Source organism: Danio rerio, chromosome 1 (genome assembly GCF_049306965.1).
Source record: "Danio rerio strain Tuebingen ecotype United States chromosome 1, GRCz12tu, whole genome shotgun sequence".
Lineage (NCBI taxonomy): Eukaryota > Metazoa > Chordata > Actinopteri > Cypriniformes > Danionidae > Danio > Danio rerio.
The window spans coordinates 33,774,514-33,798,709 of record NC_133176.1 but is presented as its reverse complement, the minus strand read 5'-3'; the positions used below and the strand labels follow the sequence as shown (position 1 = coordinate 33,798,709).

The 24,196-nt window shown below is 35.5% G+C and overlaps 1 protein-coding gene across 3 annotated transcripts in view; it reads right to left on the bottom strand.

The window, feature by feature from the left end:
• The window catches only part of vps8 (VPS8 subunit of CORVET complex), a 233,276-nt gene that overhangs the window by 97,906 nt on the left and 111,174 nt on the right, over window positions 1-24,196 (bottom strand). For all 3 annotated transcript variants that reach the window (XM_073949180.1, NM_001080616.2, XM_073949179.1), the window contains 2 exon segments: window positions 14,695-14,845; window positions 10,694-10,783 (listed from right to left, as the gene is read on the bottom strand). In XM_073949180.1, the coding sequence (XP_073805281.1) occupies window positions 10,694-10,783; window positions 14,695-14,845 (241 nt within the window).

The window sequence follows — 24,196 nt, the reverse complement described above, 5'->3', positions numbered from 1 at the left end:
ATCTATTTTTTATATTATGTGAAGAATAAAATAACAAAATTTTTATTTAAAAGGCTTCAAATATTTCTTAAATATTTTTTTTTTAAATCTTAAAGTTCACACAAGAAAAATGGAAATAAATCTTCAGGAGGTGATTTGTTTTTACCTAATAAAACTAAAGTTTATATACATACATGTACAGTACAGACTAAAGGTTTAGACACACCTTCTCATTTAAAGAGTTTTCTTTATTTTCTTGACTATGAAAATTTTAGATTCACACAGAAGGAATCAAAACTATGAATTAACACATGTGGAATTATATACATAACAAAAAATTCTCGACTAGGTTGATTAAACAAATTTTAGGGTAATTAGGCAAAATCATTGTTTATTAATATATTCATGTTATAAGAGTTATAATTTTAAGGTATGTTGTTGTTTACAGAGAAACATTTGATAAGGACAATGGTTTGACTAAAAAAAAAAGTAAAAAAAAATATATATATACACACACACACACACACACACACACACACACACACACACACACACACACACACATATATATATATATATATATACATATATGTATACCAGAGGTGGGACCAAGTCATTGTTTGGCAAGTCACAAGTAAGTCTCAATTCATTGCCCTCAAGTCCCGAGTCAAGTCCCGAGTCAAGACAGGCAAGTCCCGAGTCAAGTCCCGAGTCAAGACAGGCAAGTCCCGAGTCAAGTCCCGAGTCAAAGGCAACAAGTCTCAAGTCAAGTCCAAAGTCCTGCAGTTTGATTTTCGAGTCTTTTCGAGTCTTTTTAACAGAAAAATAAAATATATACAGATTAGGTATGGTTGTAAGATCTGTATTAATTAAACAAACCTTTTTTATGAAAGAACATTGCTCAGATATATAAAAATACAAATGCAATTTTCTGAAAAAGTGCTAAACAGTGCTGCGTCTCGTCTTCACAGCATAATGCACAAGAATGAGTTCCACCAAAAAAAGACTCCATTTTGCCTTACATCACACAGAAATTGCAGGTCTACTGCTGTCAAATTCATTAAGTTTAGTTGTGCTATGTTATGTCTTCGGTGATCAACTTGTGATTAACCAAAATTACATAACCTCAATGTGGTAGCAGTAGACCAACTCCTGTATATGCTGCAAAGTTAAATTGAGTGAAATTGGAATTTTGTCAATTGAATCTCGTGTGTGCTAAAGAGATGGAGTTGCAAATCTGTCTAGCAGCAATGTAAAATGGTAGCACATATTGTTAATGAAGTAGGCTACTTCATACAAACAATAACGTTGTTTTCTTCACATAGCGTTGAAGAGCTTTGCTCTCTACCTTGTGTGATGCTCGTGCACGGATTTCCTCTGTTTGTGGAAAAAACTGATTGCGAGTTCTCAAATATACGCTGCTCACGTGCAAATTTTCTCTCGCTCTCAAATATGCACTGCTCACACACAAATTTTCTTGAGCGCTCTCAGAGATTATATGCAAACTCACAATTTGTGTCGTGTTCCCTCTTCCTTTCATGCTTTTTGATATGATTCATATTGCTGCACTGTTTAATAACAATAACCAAAATACTAAAATAGACTTACATGTTAAATGTTTAATCTAATAAACCATAACATTTTTGGTTGTTTTATATGATGAGATATTTTCAGTTTCAAACACTTAAAGACAGAGAATAGACCAGTGGTGCCCCCCTGAAAATTTGCTTAGGGGTGGCCAGAAGAGGCCAGCTACGTCAGTGGCACCAATCAATCCACAATAATTTAGTGGCTGCTATTTATTTATTGAAATATTGCATTGTATTGCATTTATGTAAGTAGATTTAAATAAATAATGTCAACAGCAAAATCATATCGGGGTGGCTAGAGTTTACACAGGGGAAACACCCCTTGTAAAGGGGTTTACACCACTATAAGGCACCCCTGGAATAGATGTTGGATGTAAAGAATACATTTTATTTTAAAAGCATTTAAACAAAAACTAATGCAATCGGAAATGTAACTGTGATAAAATAAGGAAACACTTGATAAGGTATTATAGCCTACTGTATTATTCACTCTTCAAATAAATCTCACTATCAATCTCATTTTATCATGGCAGCTAAAATAAAGTAAACTAGTGTCTGCTGGCTTCCACTTTGCTGATGAGATTGTGGAGGACATTTTCCATGTCATCCTCTTCATTTTGAGGAAAGCTGTTCCACAGGGCCCCTAAACACGTATATTGGCATGTACTGTGTTTTGAACAGTAGCCTACTACAGTAAAGAACTTCAATTGATCAGTTGTGGTAATACTATAGTTGCTATGGTAACACAAGTGTAATATAAACAAATTATCCAGTGCTGTATTATTTTACAATATAGGGTATTTTATACTACAAATCACTACACTTTACTGTAGTAAAACTACACTTTGTATTTTATCTGTTCACTATTGTTAATACTACTATAATAAGTATAATACAAGTATACAACAAGTATAATACTCAAAAACACTAGAATTTATTAAAGAATTTACCTTAACCTTTTAGTTTTTTTGTGTATTGTAAATAAATAGTAAAGCAAGAAAGAAACCATATCAACATTCTTGGAATAACCCTTCGCTAAGCCTCGCCCTCCTTAGTTACTGTTGCTACGCCTGTCAAGCTTTCATGCCTGGCACATCTATTACAGTGTGTATGCGCTGGTGTCAGACATTCCCAAGGATTTATTAGTCATTTTTGACAAACAGGTGAGATATCTGAGAAAGCCAGACAAAAGAGGACTGCAGTATACATTACAGGGGTATATTCACAACATAATAGCAACTGATTAGAGAATAATTTTATCAAAATTGAAGCAAGGTTAACCTAGCAACCTCATACGCTGAACATTCAACAGCATAGTTCATGCACAGCAGGAGAGGTGAAATTATAAAATAATCTAATAACCTAAGAAACTGATAGATTTGTGCCGAATATTAGCATCATTGACCCATAACAGTGTACAGTACCTATTACTGTCAGCATGTTTGTGTGCTCTTTATCCAGTTTTTATTCAAATTTGCAGTTAAGTGGAAGAAAAAAAATTGAAATGCAAATCAAAGTATAAATAACAGAAGTGAACAAATAGATATTTCCTACCAGCAAATATTAGTGTATGTATTTATATGCGTTACAATATCGAGTGGAAAAAAAGAAAAAGACCGCTGGTAAACATAACCTGCTTTTTTTTAAATTTTTTATAAGAACACAGTTTAGATCTGTTTAGGATAAGAGGAGTGTGAGTTATTGCCACCTATCACTGAATGTGAATATCGAAAACAAAATCAACTTAGCTGTTAACTCCTTTACCGCCCCTCACACAGCTTGATCCACGCTGGCATTTCTCCTCTTGGGCTTTAGGTTTTGAAAAGGGAAAAATCCCACCACCCAGTCCAAACTTTTAGGATAGCGGGTGTCAGATTTGCACAATCCAATAATTGCGCAACGATTTGGCTTGTTTCCCTCGCTCGAAAGCTTGACAGAGCCCCTGTCCGTAGCCACGATTGGTAAGCCGCGATTGGTGGGTGGCGGTTTTTGGGTGTGGCTTTGCGAAGGGTCAGTTTAAAAGGAGGATCCCGTGAGAGCAAAAGCACTAAAGGTATGAGACGCCATCGTAAACAAAAGTCAAGCGAACGCAAATAGACTGAATGCACGAGCGAGAGAGAGAGAGAGAGGTGCATGCTGTATGTGAGAGAGAGAGAGAGAGAGACAGAGTATTGGCACGCGAGTATTGGCTCGATCTCAAATTCAAATTCTCTCTGCGTTCGCTTGACTTTTGTCCACTCCGGCGCCTCATAGTAGTCACGTTGGATACTGTCGAATCAAAACAATCTACCGTGCTTTGATTGGATGTCATGCCGAAAGCGCGCATGCTGTCACACACACACACACGCGCGCATGCTGTCACACACACACACGCGCGCATGCTGTCACACACACACGCACACATAAACGGGGAGAGAGAGAGAGAGCGGTCCATGTCAACATACTTTTTTATCTTTGGGCTTTTCATGGAAAGCAGCAAGTCTTTACAAGTCAATAGGGGCAAGTCCTAGTCAAAGTCCGAGTCATTTATGTTCAAGTCCAAGTCGAGTTGCAAGTCTTTTTATATTTTGTCAAGTCGAGTCTAAAGTCATCAAATTCATGACTCGAGTCTGACTCGAGTCCAAGTCACATGACTCGAGTCCACACCTCTGATATATACATATATATATATATATATATATATATATATATATATATATATATATATATATATATATATATATTAGGGATGTAACGGTATTGTAAATACCGTCATACCGCAATATTAATTTTTTTCGATATTACCGTAGTCGCATGACTCGGTAAAACTATAGGTCTTCTGAGAAAATTTGCTCAGGCGAATGAAGCGAACAAGAGGTAGCGAAAACTACAATTCCCATCAGCCCAGGGGTGACCATCATCCCTTGCGGTCTGTTGTCGCTACAGATACAGTAATGCGGAAATGGAGTTTGCTGCTAGAAGCGGGCATCAAAAAGAGCTGGAAATGATCGAACCTGAAGCGGGTGTTGTCGCCGCACGCGTACTGAATAGCGGTGTTGTCGCGCGCGTTCTGATCAGCTGTGTTGTCGCGCGCGTTCTGATCAGCTGTGTTGTCGCGCGTACTGAATAGCGGTGTTGTTGCGCGCGTTCTGATCAGCTGTGTTTACTGTAAAGCGAGACGGAGGGTGTGACACAGCACACTGTTCAGATTGATACAGACATGAGATCTCTATCTCACTCATGGCTTGCCCTCTCAAGTGGGGGAAAGACAATGCACAACGTTACCCACTGCTGTCAACCTGGGCCAAGTCATATCTCTGTCCCAGAAACCTCAGTCCCAAATGAGAGGGTTTTTTTTTCTGTTGCACGGGACATTGTAAATGCCCAGAGATACCAGCTTTTACCAGATTATATTTATATGATAATTTACCTTAAAACCCATCTCTATCTAAGTGAGTGAGTGAGGGATTAAATGTTGAATGTTGAAACTTTATTTTTTTACATGGTTTAATAATTTTTTGTTATTAAAATTGAAGTTCCTGTTTCAAAGCTTACAGATAGATGGCTAATTTGTATGTCATTGACACTTTTGGCACTTTTTTGGAGTATTTTCATAAGTTTTGTTTTTTCCTGTAAATGATTCAATAAATACCGTACCGTGACATTCATACTGAGGTATTATCGTGAAATTCTGATACCGTTACATCCCTAATATATATACACACACACACACACACACACACACACACACACACACACACACACACACACACACACACACACAYATATATATATATATATATATATATATATATATATATATATATATATATATATATATATATATTTACACACACACACACAGTTGAGCTCAGAATTATTAAACCCTCTGAATTATTAGGCCCCCAGTTAATTTTTTTTCCCCAATCTCTGTTTGAGGAATAATTTAGGGGTTAATAATTCTGTACTAAAAATAGTGTTTAAAAAATGAAAAACTGCTTTTATTCTAGCAGAAATGAAACAAATAAAATGTTCTCTAGAAGAAAAAACATTATCAAACATTTTGTGAAAATTTCCTTGCTCTGGTAAACATCATTTGAGAAATATTTAAAGAAAGAAAGAAAAAAAAAAAAAAAATATATATATATATATATATATATATATATATATATATATATATATATATATATATATATATATATATATATATATATATATATATATATATATATATATATATATAAAATAAAATAAATAAATTAAATAAACTAAGTAAATTCAAATTTACACACACTTACACAAGTAAATATGTAGACTTAATGATGGGCAAAATAATCGATGGAAATCTGCGGATTTGTGCACACGCAGATTCTGTGTGGGTCTAGTCATACCATACAGAGAGGGTGAATAAAAGAGGGGGAGATCTGTTACAAAGTATTTTTGCTCAGTGGTTCTTAAGTTTTTGCTATCTTTACCATATAGCAGCTGTGAGAGTCTGTTGCAGCAATATTAAATGAGGATAGTCCTGGCCTTCATAATGCACATATTGGTAAACATCCTGTCTTTGACGTTAAGTGTCCGTAATAAGATCTGCTGACTGCACCACTCAATTTAGCACTTTGTACTTCAGAGCAGAGCAGTTCCCACACCAGGCTCTGATATGCCTAGTCAGGATACTTCTAATAGTGCACTTACAGATGCTGACCAGGATGAAAAGGCATGCCAAACCTTCTTTAATGTGAAGAAAATCCGCTGATATGATTTTTTTTACCACAATGCCGATGTGACAAGATCAGGTTAAATTTCGTGATGGTTATTCTCAAAAACGACTGACCCTCTTAAATCAAGTTTTCATCTATTCAAAGGTCTGTGCTCACCAATCTAAAGTTTCCTATAAACTGCGATAATTTGCTTGGCTGTTCTGGTCCAGAGAGAGCTGCACTACCAAGATGGAGGTCACTGCCCTTTCAGCGTTTTTCTGGAGTTTAATCTTCTTTCAACTTCTATTTCTATATGTAGCCTCTCCACCAGGGTTTAGAACAGTAAAGAGTTTCAGCTTAATGGCACTGCAGTCACAACAACAATTATGAATTAATAAATGTAAGGGATGAGGGAATACACTATTGACCTTAAGAGACTCCAGTGTTTAGAGTCACGATAGAGGATATGCTTGTTCCTACTAGTGGGAATCTTATCAGAAAGAGCAGAACTGAGAGCAAAATAGTGTGTGATAAAGGACATTTAAGCAGTTTCTGAAACACCCACTCAAAAAGATACAATCAGGTTAATTTGATCAAATACAGTTTCTTTTTAACTGCCATTAAGTGAAATTTAATCTGTTGAAAATGCTTTATATGACAATAACAATGCAAAGAAACAAAGTGGGAATGGATTTTCTCCTACATATATATTTTAGCTATTAAGGTGCACACTGTGATTTATAATAGTCCTTTAAGATTGCTGCTTGTCAAACTGTACAGACATAATCCCAGCTATAAGTCTTGTCACACTATGGGTTCTCAGCTGTCAATGATGCCATATTTAATTACAGTCAAGTGAGTCATTACAGTAATTAAAGTCATTAAAAAGGAAGATACACACAAATTCTCCCCAGGTGTCTTATTTCATTAATACAGTATGTTACACATTTGGCGATGCTGAACCCCATTAGTATGAAACAAAAACAAAATAACACTAATTGTTTTGATCAGAAAATACTTCTAGTTAAAGATTTCTGTATTGATTTTAATCTGCTACATACTGCAGTTAATAAATTCTGTTTTGATAATTGCAAGCAAAACATTTTAGATTTTCTCTTATTCAGAACAGAACAAGAATAAAAATGAGTCTGGTTTCTCTCTAGTTTTTTTCCCTTTACTTTCGTCAATCAGTTAAGTTTGTTCCTCGCCACTGTCACCACTGGCCTGCTTGGTTTGGGACTTGAGGAGCTGCGCATCAATGGATTTGCTCTTCAGTGTTTGGACTTACAGCAGTAAAAAATAAACCACACTGAACTGAACATCAACTCTGAAAACTGGACTGATTTTAATTTACTAGAACTTCTATGTTGAGCTGCTTTGACACGGCCTACATTTTAAAAGCGCCATAGACATAAACTTGAATTGAACTGAATGAGTACAAGTACAACGAAGTAAATAAGTACACTGTAAAAAAAAAATTGCTGTAGATTTAACAGCATAACTGGCCATTTTGGCTTCCAGTAATACAGTAAAATTTTCAAGTCCATTGTAAATTAGCAATTGCAGTTGTACTGTATTTTGTAATCATCATTTCACAGGGCGTTTGCAAATTTTACAGTATCGCTGTCAATTTTTACAATAATACTGGCAAAATAAAATTAGCAATTATAAATGTGCTGTAAAATGAAAGCACAATTGTAATATTAATTTACATTGCACTTGTAAATTTTGCAGTATTAGTGGCAACCAAATTGGAAGTAATACTGTAAATTTTACAGCAATTTTTTATAGTGTAGCTATGAATTGAGAATGCAAAACTAAAAGTGAAACATGCTCATTCAGTACAAATACAAATGTTGCTATATTTAAGACGTATCTACAGTGTGGGGGAGGGGAGGGAATGAGAAGTATAACTTTATGTTTTTTTATTTTATTAGTATTTTTTTAATTCTGGGTAAAATTTTTCAAAGGAGCTGTTAATTGGACATGGAATTGAACCAGATGTTGATAAAATTTAACAAAAATAATTCTGAAAAAAAAAAACGGTGTATAATAACAATGAAATGACACAAAGATAAAGTACTGAACTACTGAAATGTATTTAATACTTTAATAATAAAAGCTTTTTTGATAATGGCAGCTTAAAGATGCCTCTCATATGGAGAATGAAGTCACATACATTGGTTAGGTGTGAGTTTTTCACAGACTTCTACAGAGTGTAAAACTCTTGATGGTTCTGTGGGTCTCGTCTATCGAACCTGAGCTTTATTTTGTATTTTCTATTAAATTGAAGTCAGGTGATCAGTTGGGCCATTCTACAGTTTGATTTTCTTTCTCTCAAACCATTTGAGAGTTTCCTTGGCTGTGTTTTGGATCTTTATCTTGCTAAAATGTCTTCATCACCCAGCTAATGTAGATGTTGGACTGCAGCTGATATTAATTTACTATCAACTGCTGTCTGGGCTTATACTGCCTTTCTACACCTCCCTTTTTTCACGTGTTCAATACTTTTTTCCTGTGTCATTTAATTTTATTACACATGACTTCATTTTGTAATATTGTTTTATTTGCATATATGGATTTTTTGATTGTTACCAACATCTGGTGAAAGTCAACAGAACCATTATAAATAGGTTGAGAAAATGGTAAGGTGTTGAATACATTTTTCCCCCACTGTACATAAAATGCCATCCTTTGCATAGACAAAATTGTGTTTGGCTGCAAAGTCTTATGTTCGCACAGATTTGTTGGTAAACAGTAAAGATAAGTTAAAATGCAGTTTTTTGTCTGTTTAATTATGGCCAGTCTTGAAAAGAACAAACAAAGATGGAGTGTGGAACAAAGTTGCTGTCACACTGCTTTCTTCTGTAGTTCTGGTTCTATTTGTTCATGACAATGCAGGTCTGTGCCTCAAATTTTCTGACACTGTCAGAATTTCATTAAAGGAAAAATTGGATTGCAGTGGCCATTAATCACCTGCTGGGGAACATTTCAAACTAGTGATCAGAGACTGCAGATTTTGGCCTAGGATTAAAGGAATCTTTTGGGATTTGGAAAATTGGTCGCAGGCGGCTGAAGTGGCCAGAATATAACAGTGTACACCTGTTTAAACATTTGACAGTTTAACTCTCTGTAGAAGTTTTGTTAAAGCCCTGCTGTTGCCATACTAGAGTTTTAAAGCCTGACTAAGGTTTACACCTAATTAGAGATACATCACAATGAAAATAATGTTATTAAAAGCTACAGACCAATTCCAATACACTTGAGTAAATAGATTAATAGCTCAGATTGTAATCAATTATTTAATTTTAACAGTACTGTAATTGTGTTATACAGTACTTTTCAATGTAGGCTAACAAGTCCACTAGATCTCAAGAACCGAACCACACCAGGAAAATAACCTACCAACTGAATTAATAAAGAAGCAATAATTCTATTAAACAGAAATAAAATTGAATTAAAGCTACAAGCAGCGATGAAAGAGACCTCGCACGCAGTGGCGTTAATATGACAAAGAATAGTGAACAATAATAATTTAAACTGATTAATATAAATAAAACCTGTGAAAAAATCACTGATTTACACCAAACTTCATTCTGTCAGCAGTTGGAGCTATGCCTGTAATGGTGTATTGGCATGAAGATGTCTTCAGGAGAGGAATCTCATTTAACCTGTGAATTTTCAGGCATTGTGTGGCTGAGTTACCAGTGCTTTCTCCTCCATGGTGATAAACTGAACTTTTTCAGTCAGCCACAGCATGCCCTTCGACGAAAACTCTTGATCTTCGCAATTTAGTATTACGAATGCCTTCGAATTATACTGACAAAACTTGTATTCAATCTGATAAAACTTGTGGAAGGAGTTTGATACACTACAAAACATGTCATTTCTTGTTGTCAGCAGGTGGCGCTATGACTGTATCTGGATATTGGCACGTAAACGTGTTCAGGACAGGACTCTGAATTTTAAGGCAGATCGGACAATGCAGGCTTGAGTTATAACAACTTCCTGTTTCGCCGAACTGCAAAGATTGCAAAGTTTTTCACAATTTCCTTTTTTTAATTTTTAGCAGAATTAAGAAACTAATTAAAGATTTTAACAGACATAATTTTCAATTTTGGTTTGGTTTTAACTATCCACTTAAACATCTACACACGCTCATGTCTAAGATGGTTTTTGAAAGTTGTTTAAAAAATATTTTAAAGCAAACATATGGACAAGAGGAGCCACGTTAGATCAAAAAGATTATAAATCAACATAGTTGTCTAAAACTAACAACTGGTTTTATTTGTTAGGTATTTTATGTCTTATATATTGTATTTGAATCACAATGGTGTATAAAGCTGATAACAACCATTTATTTCAAGCTAATATGGACCCATGTCTTTTTCCGTGTTTTTTTCTCTCTTTTTGTCTGCAGGCATGTGTGATGTGATAAACTCAAACCTGCAGCAGGACTTGAAAAGCTCCCTGTACATCTCCTTTCCTCTCCAGCAGGTAGGCTGTGGCCTCATGCAGCTTGTGTTTCTCTGTGATCTGTGATTAGACAAGACAAAGATAAGACTGTCAATTGTGTTGCAGTCAAATTGTCAAGATTACCAAGACAAATGATCCACTCCAAGCCGCCCACTGGATGAACAGAAAAAGTGCGTTTAGGTGAGACTGTTCGTTTCGGAGAAAACATTTCCATAATGAAACATTCAAACGCATTCTGAAACTGAATGGTTATGCGGAAAGCAGAAAAACACAAACTGGCATCCATGAATATACTTGAATCCATGAATACAAAAACAGTGCAAGTGAGAGAAGGCATAGAGGGGGGGAAAAAGGCAATACAGACTGACAGTAACAAGCAGACAGGTCTAGAAAGGGAGACGTATATACAAAGAGCAGTGAAACAGCAATAAGGTGAGCTAGCAGGACTTTAGAGATGCTGTACACATGCATGTGCATGCGCAAGGTGTCTGTTCAAATATTTAGCAGGTGCCACTCTGCCTCTGTAAGGGTATTGATTCTCTCTTTTGGCTGGCTGTCTGTCTCAGCATAAAACTGCCCTGCCTTCATTATTCATTCATTCATTCATTCCAGAAATCTCTCTGCCTGAGCCTGTCAGCCGGAACTTTAATTGGATCAGATTGGAAACCTTTACTTGGTTTCATGATGACTGATTAGATATGGTCTAGCTCTCAACGTGTACTGCAAAACACACAGTTTAGGGGGTTAATTAGATAATCATCTGTATTTCAGTGCAAAAACTTTGTCTTACGCTCTAATCATATACAATCTAGCTTAAATAGGTGCTAAATGAGGTGGTGAAGTAAATCTCAATCTTTTGAGCATAAACATCCCTTCTTGATATGTAAATTAGCCTCATTAAAGATTGTGCTTAATAGATAAACTTATTCAAAAGCCATTAGCATCACTCTATTTAAAGGAGAGCTCACCCCAAAAAAATACACCCTCATGTCATTCCAAACCATTTTTTGCTCAACTTTTGAACATAAATTAAGATGCTAAATCCAAGAGCTCCTTCATTCTCTAAAGACAGAAATGGTCCAAGAAGGGTACTAAAAAACATATTCAAAACAGTCCAAGTGTCTACAGTGGTTCAGTCTGAATATTTTCAAGCTGCAAGAAAACTTTTGTGAGCACATACCGTTAAACATAATTAATGACTTAATTAAACTGTTTCTTTTCCTCAGGTTCAGTAAAGGGCACACGTTCATTCACTGTGCACTGATGTATACTCCAGATGCCTTTCTGAAAGAAGCAAAGCATGAGCGCATCCAAGGTATATGTCAACAATGTATACACACATAAAGAGCTTGCAAATATTCAAACTGAACCACTGAAGGTGATGTTTTTTGGTGTTTTTCAAAAGAGTTCTGATTGAGTAGGGACCAATACTGTCTATAGAGGATGGAGGAGCTCTAAGATTTCAGAACCCTGAAGTTACTCAGTCAAGAATAAATGAAAGTCTGAATGGACATCAAGAGAATGACATAAAGGCAAGTAATTAAATTACATTTTTGGTGAACTCACCAATTGTCAGCTAAAGGATGTCACTGCATAGATGAATATATTTGAAACGTTTTGCAAATTTTAAATGGTAAAATACTAAAAACTTTCTGTAACTCTAGAATAACTGTAAAATGTTAGCTTTACTACAGAACAGTCCATAACATTACTGTGATTTTGCACGTTTAATTATAGTTTTTTTTTTCTTCCAAGAAATAGAAATAATGGGTAATTATGTTTAAATTACTTATTATTTTATTACTTATTATCAGCGTGCATTTAAAAAACAATACATGCGTTGTTTTGCAATTACTTATGTGAATTTAAATAGTCTCAAAACAAAAGGCATTAGTAAATTGTGATTTATGACAAGAGAAAGCAGATTTGAATTTAGCAGCTGATCACATGATGCAATAAACATTCTAATCGCACAAGTGAGACTTGTAAAAGCAGTACCACATTCACAGTTTGTCGTTATGAGCTGTTTAATCTTGCTTCCAATTACTCAGACAGCCATTCAAGCCTGTCACATACATGATAAAATCCTGGAGTCTGTTCTTCGTATCTGATTTAAATGATCTAAGATGATTTTGCAGATCCTGGGTTTTTATCACTGGCTAATTTGGTTCTTTAAACAAGTTCGTGAATAAAATTAAAATGTTTGGATGAACTTATCTGAGACCGCTGCGTGTGGTGTGTTAAACAGATCTATCAGTCCACGAAATCATGAACTGCAATGCAACGATTGGCTGATGAGGATGATAAGGATGATAAGGATGTCATCTGATAATTATTCAATTGTCCATGTGAGAAAAATTATATCAAATGTGTAAACTGTTTGTTAAATATGATACACAATAACTTTTCACATTTGAAATGGGCTGCAGGCTTTACTCTTTCATAGGTCTAGGTCTATTTAAGTTTCTTAATAAATAGTTGTTCAAATTAATTTTGTATCATAAAAGCATTTTGATATTGGTAAAGGTGTCTGCAACCTATGTGAAGCATATCATATGTCAATATGTGCATGACTTTATAAACTATTATTCCTTCCTTTGAAAAAAAAAAGAGAATATTGGCCATGTCCATTATCATACACAAATTGTCACCTTGTAATTATAAGGTTCTATCTGTGCTCTGAATGATTTTGACATATTGAGCTTTAAAGTGTTTGCATTCCATAGCAAACAGTATGTGTGTAACATTTCTTTTTTAAATAAAAAAAAAGTCTTAAAATGTAAACAACTAATAAAAAACATCCCATAATGTATATAAGTTGTCATTTAATAAGAATATTTCAATAGCTCAATTTTAAAGAAAAATTCAGATAGAACCTTATAATTCGAAGGTGACGAAATTGTATTTAAGCTGGGTTGGTACCTTAAAATAGTCCACATTTAAATCTAAAAAATCAGTAATAATAAACCTTTCATGTGAACCCTTTGGGGAGAGAACACCCCCGTGACAGTTTTTGCAATTTTGTTTCGGAGTGTTTTTATAACAGTTTTATTATTTATAATTTTTTAACAACTTCTATTAATATATAAATTTATAGAGTTTTTTTTTTCTACTATTTTCCCCAGTGTATATAATCTATAGGTTACTACTGTAAAAAATATCAGCATTCAGTTCATATTTTCAGTATTACCTTTGCTTGAAATGACCCGATCTAATCCTGCTGATATGAAATAAGCCTGCTCCCAAGCAGGATTGAGCTACCAGACCTACTGCTATGACAACAACTCTCGGATGAGTTTTTAAGAATGAAATTTCAGATTTGGTTCAGTTATCATTAACCAAATCCAACTAATTGAGTACGCCATGTACGATGAACGGACACCTAGGGGAGAATGTGTTTCTCTTCAGGGAAGTTAAAATACAGAGAAGAGCCTCTCCTCTACTGTCCAGCAGCAGAAGGTGAAAAACATGTTGACCTGCTGAAGCATTAACTGAGATCATTCCTTATGCTAAAGTCCACAGCTCTGCTCCAAGTTGACCCTCAGCAAAAAAATTTACAAATTAATACTTTACATTTTTGGTTTTAGCCCAGTATGTTTATTTCGGTGCATACCTAGTTAAAATACCAATTGTGCTCAAAAATATTGTAAGTGTTGAACACAATGGTGCAAGAATTCAGTAAATAGCTTAACTCTAGGAATAAACTGTAAGTCTTATTCATATACTAGTTGCACTTCACTTGAAGACCTCTGATTGTGTGGGATACAATATGTGTGGTTATTAATGTAATACTAGCCTTAAAGAGTGTTTCAAATCTGTATGGAACACTGGATGTTGAAAAAACATGGTTGAGGGGATTTAACATAATGACTTAAAAGACAGCTGCCTACATGAAGACAGAAAGCCATTAGGCAGCTCTCTAGCATTAAAACAGTGAATATGTGTGTATTGTATGAGTAACTGATTTATACCTGGATGGTCTCCTCCAGTCTGTAGTCCTGAGACGTCTTAAGAAAGACAATGACCTGCTGAGGACTGAACTGGCACAAAAGATCCACTAAGAGCTCATGAAGATCAGGGCCCAATTTCAGGACTGTTTGAGAATTCAGACCCTCTCTGGAGCTGTGACAGAAAGAGAAAAGAGTAAATCACATTAAATGAATGAGGTGGGGGTGGAAAGCGGGTTAACACTAAAACTACCAAGGCAGTCGGTCATATTGACAATTTTTACATTTTGCAATGTAATAACTTTAAAAAAAATAATAAAACCCATGTAACTGCAGCACCCTGATTTCTCCTAAATGTACAGTGCTTAGCAAATATGAGTACACCTCTTAAAAAATCTTTAAATTTACATTTCAAAAGGATGCTACTCAATAATGTATTTGTGCATATGCATTAGATTTGTCAGCATGAAACCAAATCTGGAGCTAATATAACAAAAATAATTTATAATAACTCTACAAAAAAATTGTACACTCAAAAGTCTGGGAAGTATATTAAATCAGTGTTTCTCAACTGGTGGGAGTGTGTGGTCAACAAAATAACAAAAGTTTCATTTTTAACTAATTTTGACTTTTATTTTGAAATGCGTGAACGACAACCCTACCGTTTGACATGTGAAATGAAAGTAAGACCCCAAATATGTAAGGTATGTTTTTACATATATGAACAGCAAAAAAGACTTAAGCCTCAGTGTGTCATAAGTAGTGAGGTGCTCTCATAAGAGAGCATGAAACCTTCTAAATTAAAACGACATGTAGAAACCAGACAACATGTTTTATTAATAGTTTAGTTCATGGTAACTGTAACTAACCACCGTTTACAGTATTTGTCCTTTTACTATTTGTGTTTGTTTACAAATAAATACAAATTAATTATAATTCCTAAAATTGTATTATAGTTCCTAAAAATGTGGGTCGTGGCTTGATGACCATGTAAAAATGGGGGTCCCATGGCCAAACAAGTTGAGAACCCCTGTATTAAATTATTATTTAATTATTGTCAGTGGCGCAGTGGGTAGTGCAATTGCCTCACAGCAAGAAGGTTTGGCTTGGTCACTTGACAATTCTTTGTGGAGTTTACATGTTCTCCCCTTGTTGGTGTGGGTTTCCTCCAGGTGCTCCGGTTTCCCCCACAAGTCCAAAGACATGCACTATATGTGAAATGGATTAACTAAATTGGCTGTAGTGAATGTGTGTGAATGAGTGTGTACGGATGTTTCCCAGTGATGGGTTGCAGCTTGAAGGGCATCTATTGCGTAAAACATATGCTGCATAAATTGGCGGTTCATTCCACTGTGGTGATCCTAGATTAATAAAGGGACTAAGCCTAAAAGAAAATAAATTATTTATCTATATATACACAAGACATTTTGGTGAAAGTTTTGAGTTTGTATTTTTTTTCATTTGCAATGTTAAGTTAAATGTACACTATTTTTATTTCAGAATTTGTTTGATAACAATTATCTATTAACAATTATAACAAATATTATCTTAATAAATACAACTGTTTAAAATATCTGTATATTCACCAGTAAATTAATAAAAAATAAAAAATTTTAAAATGGGATGTACTAATTTATAATAAACACTGATAGTAAAAAAAAAAAAAAAAAAACTTTTGTAACTAGGTTTGATTGCTTTCTAACCAAATGGAAAAAGGAGGCCGAGAACTTGGTAATGCAGATATTTAATAATAAAATAAACCAAATCATAAGCAGCAGGTGTGGAGCCCAGGTGATGCTCATCAGTGTTCGTGCCACCGGCTTCACTCTGTTCCCATGGCTCTTGGCCACGTCATCCTCCCCTTAACATACCCCTATCATCCTAGTACTTAGTCCCACTTCCCTAACATCTGGTCCTCGAAGGCTGGCCACCAGTAATAGTAAAATATACTGGAAGCCAGATAGAAAGAAGATGAAAAGACATGGAAAAAATAGAATAGAGAGAAGGGAGAGAGGAAAGAAAAGAAAACAACTGGACTTGGTTTTCTAAACTTGGTCCTTAATCAGATGAAAGGCTGTAAGTTGTGTCCTTTTCATTGTCGGAAAGATCATGGTGAAATCTATATTCATTTGACTTCTGATGATAAGTAGTGGCTTCTCCAACAAACAGTAAAGGCTGATTTATACTTTTGTCTAGGCCCACAGCGTGAGCCTCTGCTGACTACTCACGCACAGCGGAGAACAGTGAAGGCTTTTATACTTGACATGCTCACCGTTGTACTATTACAGTACTCTTAACAACAGGGGGCAACTCTGAGTGACTGTCAAGCCGAAACAGTAGTAAAGACGAAGTCAGCGAGTGGAGTTGCAAAATTAATCAATTTACCAATGAATAAATTAATACAAGTTGTAAATAATTTTGAAAGACTCTCGAGCAAATGTTTTCTTTTAGTACAGTTAAGGAAATGAGTAACTTAGGCTACATTTTATATACATTTTATATATTTAAGTTAACTTACTTACTTAAACTTACATAAAAAGTCTTGGACAAGCTTTCCACACAATATATGCATTGTTATTCCTCAAAGCTTCAAAAGAAAGGTGGTTAGTTTGGATTTCTAAGGTGTTGCACATGCAAATTCCCCCAGCTCGAGTCATGCACCTTTGGATGTGGAGCTGCACTCAGTTACAAAACACCTGCTCTTTCAGCTAGCCAAAATGATGTGATGTGCACCCAAACTGAAAATCTGCCAACATTGCAATGACGTCACATTCGCCACGCACATCCACGACGACTGCCTTGTGTGTACCCATGCATTTATACTTTTATGTGCTGTTTCGCGGCTCTCAGCACTGCCCACACTCATAACAGCTACCCAAACTGACCAATCACAGAGCTTGCTCTACACGTCAAAATGACGTGTAGTTACATTTTTTAAAAGAGGAGCGTTTCAAAAACGCTGCAAAAACTTTAATCATAACATAACATAAAACAAAACAAAAGTTACCATCTGGAGCTCCTATGCAGAATTTGACACTTATAACACTCACTCCATCGGATTGCGGCTCTCCGCACTGCCCACACCCAGCACAGCTACCCAAGCAGACCAATCACAAAGCTTGCACTAAGCATCATAGCGATGTGTAGTTACATTTCTTGAAAGGTGCACGTCATCGATGACGTCAGCCATGGCAAGGGCTATACAACCGCGCGAAGGCCAAGCCGGAACATACGTGTGCACAGAAGAATTAATCAGCCTTTATTCAGCCTTTAAGATTGCAGTCTTGTGTTCTGGGCCCTCCTTAACAGATTGTAGCAGGTTTCAGCGGCATGCCAGATGCCTAGTGGCTTACCCAATTCATTCATTCTGCAGTAGTAAGCCCTGTGTCTCTTGCAGCAGGCTACAGCTGTCAGAAGACAGCATCACTTCCCCAACACTTTAGACTGTCAGCTGCCCCTCCATCTTATAGCAGGCAGGTATATTTCTCCACCAGTCTGGTTGCCGCATAGCTACGCAGTCAGGTCAAGGACAACACTCTTCTTTCTCATCTGGACAGCATGTCCCTCCTTCTTCCAGGTTCCTGGCCTAGTCCTCTCTTGTCTTCCTCTGTTGTCACTCCTCCTTTTATACATCCAGAGCTCCCCTACGTGGGATTAGAGACCAGTGTGGTGCCCAGGTGACACTCATCGGTGCTCGCATCCCAGAGCCTCAGCCCCGCCCCCTCATGACAGGCATGATTAAAAATGACAAAACACAGTTCTGATTGAGTATTTCTCCTATGAACAACAAAACTGACCATATGGATAAAACAGCATTTTTCAGTGCAGATTGTTTTTTTTATATAGCTTTTTTGATTGATAACTGCACAGGATTGTTTTCATTTACTCCACAGCATTACAAAGTCCCAATGTCACAAAATCAAAAGGCACAACAAGTACATTGAGGAAAAAAACATGATGTTTTACTTTCCAAAACTCCCAGTGTTTTTAATCCATGAAATATTCAGTTTTTTCAGCTTTTTGACTTTCAAAAACAACATTTTACTGCAATGAGAAAAAGGTACAGTAGCTCCCCTGTCTGCCAAACACAAAGCAAGGCACAAACCTTTAAGTACAGCAAAAATCCCTAAAGTGTAACAATGGACATTTCAATTTCCATTCCTAACCTCAATATTATCATCAAATGTGAATATGTTGACCTGACAGAAATGACATTCAATACATTCTTGTATGAATGGTCAAAACAGATATGGGAATTCTAGTAGTTCCAGTAGAGCTAGTGTTAAAATATTCATGAGGTTATGTTGCAAATACTGTTATGTATTTCATTTCATTCATGCCATGTTTCATTCAGCTGTAAGCATCGCTTGCCAGACATTTCACATACAGCACATAAGAACAGTCTGCTCAAGGCAACAGCTTTTGCAAAGACCTTTAACAGTCCTTCAAATGCAACTTTTGTTTATTGATGTTTACTGGATTCAATGTGCCGAGAACAAGATCAACAGCCAGACCAAATTCAAGGACAAACTGGGTTTAAACAAGACAAAAGCATAGAAGTTTAACCATGGGAATATAATAAGAAACTGACATAGAAAGGCCTGCTTTGATGTGCTAAGGACTCCTCAGTAGTTTTCTGACAGCAATAATGTAACTGACAAGCTAACTACATAAGCAAGAAACAGAAAAAAAAAAAGTCTTATTTTTTCTGCTGATTTTCATTTTTAGGAGAACAATCTCTTGATATGGAATTAGGCTTTTTTAAATCAAATGATAGCCTACAACAATATAAGAAACTAAAACTGTTACTATTCACCTTGTTCTCTGCCGACGAGCGGGCGCTGCCATTTGAATCTTTTTGGCTTGAGACTTCCGGTCTCATTCACTTCCATTCATTTTTTGACGTTAAAAACTGCTCTTTACGCTGCTTGACATTGCAATTTGATATTTTCTTATTATATTATTCTACTTGGTCTGTATAGTCATGCCTACATCTGTTTGTAGAGCAAGTAGTTTGACCGTTTTCTGCCGTTTATTATTCCTACTCATTTCTCCCATAGGCGACTGAATCGAAAGTTCTAAGACAATCGTGAAAACAGGCGCACTTCCGCATTTTAGAATAAGGTCAATAGGTGAAGGTCAAAATCTGAAACAAAAGCATCAAGGGTGTGTCCGTATTCACTTTTGCTATTTTAAGTACAAAAAATGTGCTATAATAATACTGCCGATAATAATAACACTGTACAAATGCAAATTGTCATGAATGAACTGGAAAAAAGGCATGGACACAGGAAGAAGGCATGGAGGCAGTGGTTTTTATATTTATGTAGAAAATAATATTTTTTGTTACATTTTAATCCTATATTTTTTTCCTATGTAAAGATATTTGTGTATTGCTGAACATCCTGTGTGAATTAAGCCACGTCTAAGTGTTTGAACCTGCAAAGGCGCATAAATAACAGGCTGCGCTGGACTAGACCTGCTTTTAGTTGATCAATGGCACAGATAATTTTAGTTCTTCAAAAAACGAAACGTGCCAAAAATGCGCCTTAGCACACCTCTATTTTAGACCAGCAAATGGATTTGCTATTTAAACAATGTTGTGCAAAATGTAAAAATTACGGTTGCATTGGTCTGAAAAGAGCAATAAATCGTGACTAACACATCTTGTGCCTTATTGTGCTGTGTGTATGATAGGGCCCCATGAGTCCACAAAGTGGCGCAAATGGATTTTCTATCCAAACAACGTGCTGCAAAACAAGACAATTATGGTTGTGCTGGTCTGAAAATAGCAGCAAGTCGCGCCCAACATGTCTTGCGTCTTATTGCGCTGGGTGTATCCTAGGGTCTTTAATGTGTTCCTTAAGTTATTACTGTAAGTCACATATTTATTTAATTCATTCAAATGACTGATTCATTCAGAAATTAAGCAAATATGCAACTGAATCAGTTGTATTTACTGTGTTAATTTTTTTTTTTACAATTAAAACAATATATTTGCAATTTAGATAACTTAATTACATTTTTTTATTTGCATTTCTTCTTGTGATGACAAGAATCCATTACTCCAGTATTCAGCGTAGGATTATTCTTCCGAAATCTTTCTTATTTTCCTATTTCATACATAAATAACGTTTCAGTATATCATTAGGGCTGAAAAAACACTCATGCAGTTTAATTTTTATGTTTTAATAAATGCAACTTTTCACTTGTGAATAACTGAATGCATCATGGCTATTTTTTGTTATTGATTACTTATGTTACCTCCTAATAAATACACGAAATGTTAATGGAAAGAAAAAAAAACACACCATTTGGGCCATACCACATTAAAGTCTGTCTCTCCTGAGGAAAAGAAGCAACCTTTCATGACCTGTCTTGTTTCTCTCTCTCTCTCTCTCTCTCTCTCTCTCTCTCTCTCTCTCTCTCTCTCTCTCTCTCTCTATCTCTCTCTCTCTCTCTCTCTCTCTCTCTCTTTCTCTCTCTCTCTGTGTGTGTGTCTCTCTCTGTCTCTCTCTCTCTCTGCATTTTTCCTTCAATCAAGTTATCATGTAGAGTGGTTTTCTCAAAGCTCAATCACAGCCGAGCTCTCAAATCAAAGCCCAATCAGTCACCATGAGCTCCTGCTGCCCGAGGCATGAGAGAGAACACAACCTCATCATGTGTGAAGAGTACTGTTCTTCTCTGGTACGGTTCTGTCATAAAACTTTGAAGACGTGTGAGAATGACGGATGCTGTTACTGAGGTGTATGAAATCATCAAGATAGAATAACCTAACATAAAAAGAATGTTAAAATAAAGAATTTTGAAAGCATGCATGATCTTGGATTAAATCAAACCAAAAGCAGAATATTTATTCCATATACATACAGATTATAACTGGTATTTTCTAGTCAAAGTGACAATGAATGTGGTTTACTTTTGTAACTATTAGTGCACCAATCTGTAATATAGTTGTAATACAAAATGTATATATATATATATATATATATGTATATATATATATATATATATATATATATATATATATATATATATATATATATATATATATATATATATATGTATATATATATATATATATATATATATATATATATATATATATATATATGTATATATGTATATATAAATCAAAGACAGATGTTGCCAGCTCAACTGAAGAAATATTAGGCTGGTTATTAAATACTGTAATTGACTGGGGAATGAGTTAGGAAATAAATGATGCCACATCATTTGATGGAACTGGACATTTTAAACTTTCAGAGGGCTAAAAAGTATCAAAATTAAGTCAGAAAGGTTCTCAATTGTTTGCATGGCTTCAAACCATGCCTGACAACATCAGGGTACAGTATGCTCCTAATGAGACAGGAGGTGTTCTGGGATATTTCAAAGATTTCATCCCGACACCTATTGGCAGTCAGGGTGCTATTGTCAAGCCTGTAGAAGTTTGTGTGTTCCTCCATGAATACACTTCCTTAGACCATCACTGACCCACCACTAAACAGGTCCTGCTGAACAATGTTACAGGTAGAATAACATTCTCTATGGCTATAGACCCAATTCCCATCTCTCCAGGTATTCAGGTTAAACCTGCTGTTATCTGTGAAAATGATGGACCTACCAATATTGGTGTTCAATGGTAAATGCTATTTAAGCCTTCCAGGCTGTCAGGAAGTGAGCACAGGGTCTGATAAAGGATGTCTGGCCAGCCCAAAAAGTCTGTTTCTGATTGTTTTTACAGAGGCATTAACAGTATTGGTTTTAACAGAGATATAACAATATTGGTCATTTTGTAAGGCTTAGTGGTCACCCTATTCTTCCTTGCAATAAGAGTAAACTAGTCCTGCTCAAGGGTTGAGGACCTTCAGGGACTGGACTGCCCTGTCCAGTTCTCCAAGAGTAACTGACAGTCTCCTGGTATCTCCTCCATGCTCCTGTTCTGTGAGACAATTTTGCAATGGCATGTACTGAAGTGCCATCCTGGAAGAGTAGGGTTCAGGTATCACCTCATGGTACCAGACAAGACACTGACCTTAGTCAAATCTAAAACTAGTAAAAACACACCCCAAAAAATATGTGTAGTTGAAAAATGTCTGGGGACTCTACTTGTAAAACCCTTCCTTGAACCTGTTGTTAATTCCATTAACACCAAAGCAGCTAAAATGGATTGACAAGCCCCTCTACTACTGAACTGACCAGATCAATATCCCAGGAGTTTAATTGACTTGATGCTATCCTTTGGTTAAAAAAAAAAATTGCTCCTTAAATTTGCTTGGAAAAGTGTACAGTTGAAGTCAGAATTATTAGCCCCCAGTCTTTTTAATTTTCATGTTTGTTATTATATATATAGAGAAAGTCTGATTTGTTTTATTGCGGCTAGAATAAAAGCAGTATTTAATTTTGTTAAAAAAAACATTTCAAGATCAAAACTATTAGCCCCTTTAAGGTATTTCTTTTCCGATAGTCTACAGAACAAACCATCATTGTACTGTACAATAAATTGCCTAACAACCCTAACTTGCCTAGTCAACCTAATTAATCTGGTTAAGCCTTTAAATTTCACTTTAAGCTGTATACAAGTGTCTTGAAAAATATCCAGCAAAATAACTAACACTTTGCCATTTTCCCAAGAAAACATATTTCTAAAGGTGCTGTTGTCTTAAAATTTTTCACCAGATTTCAGTAACAACCAAAGTAGTTTATCCATAGAAATAAAACAAAACTAAGTAGTTAAAAAAATATGATTAATAATTATTAAATGTTACAAAACTAAAACTCAAATGACACAGGGAAAATGTATTGACCATATGAAGAAAGGTAGTGTAAAAAAAGCATGGAAAGCCAAGACAGCAGCTGAAATGTCATGTCAACAGTTCCTTAGAAATATTTTTACCATGAAAAATCATGATGTGAAGGATACAGTTTATATACACACACTAAAGCAAACTATAGCTAAATGTAAAAACATAGATGTTGGTGAATTTCCAATGAAAGAAAAAAACTAAAACATGTCAAACTCTAAATAAAGATGGGCCATTAATCATTAAATAAAGTACTAAAAATGTACTTTGTAACACTCCCCTGCCCTTGCACATTTTTATTTAAAATGCATATTATTCATATATTTCCCTATGATTATGATCATTTTACATCAAAGTGATATTTCTTAGATGCTTTCTTCATATTACACTTGAATGAGTATTAGTCTTATCTTGATTTAATTTAGCTTTGCCTAGAGGAAATAAACCTTAAGTAAAAAGTGGCACAGCTTATGTCGCTCTCCTGAAAGTAATATATTCAAAGTTTCTGCCAGAAGGGTATGCCACAGATTAGTCATTTTAATGGTGACGTCTACAATTTATCTTCACCCCCCTTTGACTGACTTCATCACAAGAGTCTCACAGTGCCATTATAAGGAACGGAGCTCTTTATTTATACAAACTACCTTAAATGAACTCAGCTCTGTTGTCCAAGATGAGGCTCTGTGACAAATAAAGTTGGGGTGTTTGTAAGAACGGGAGGA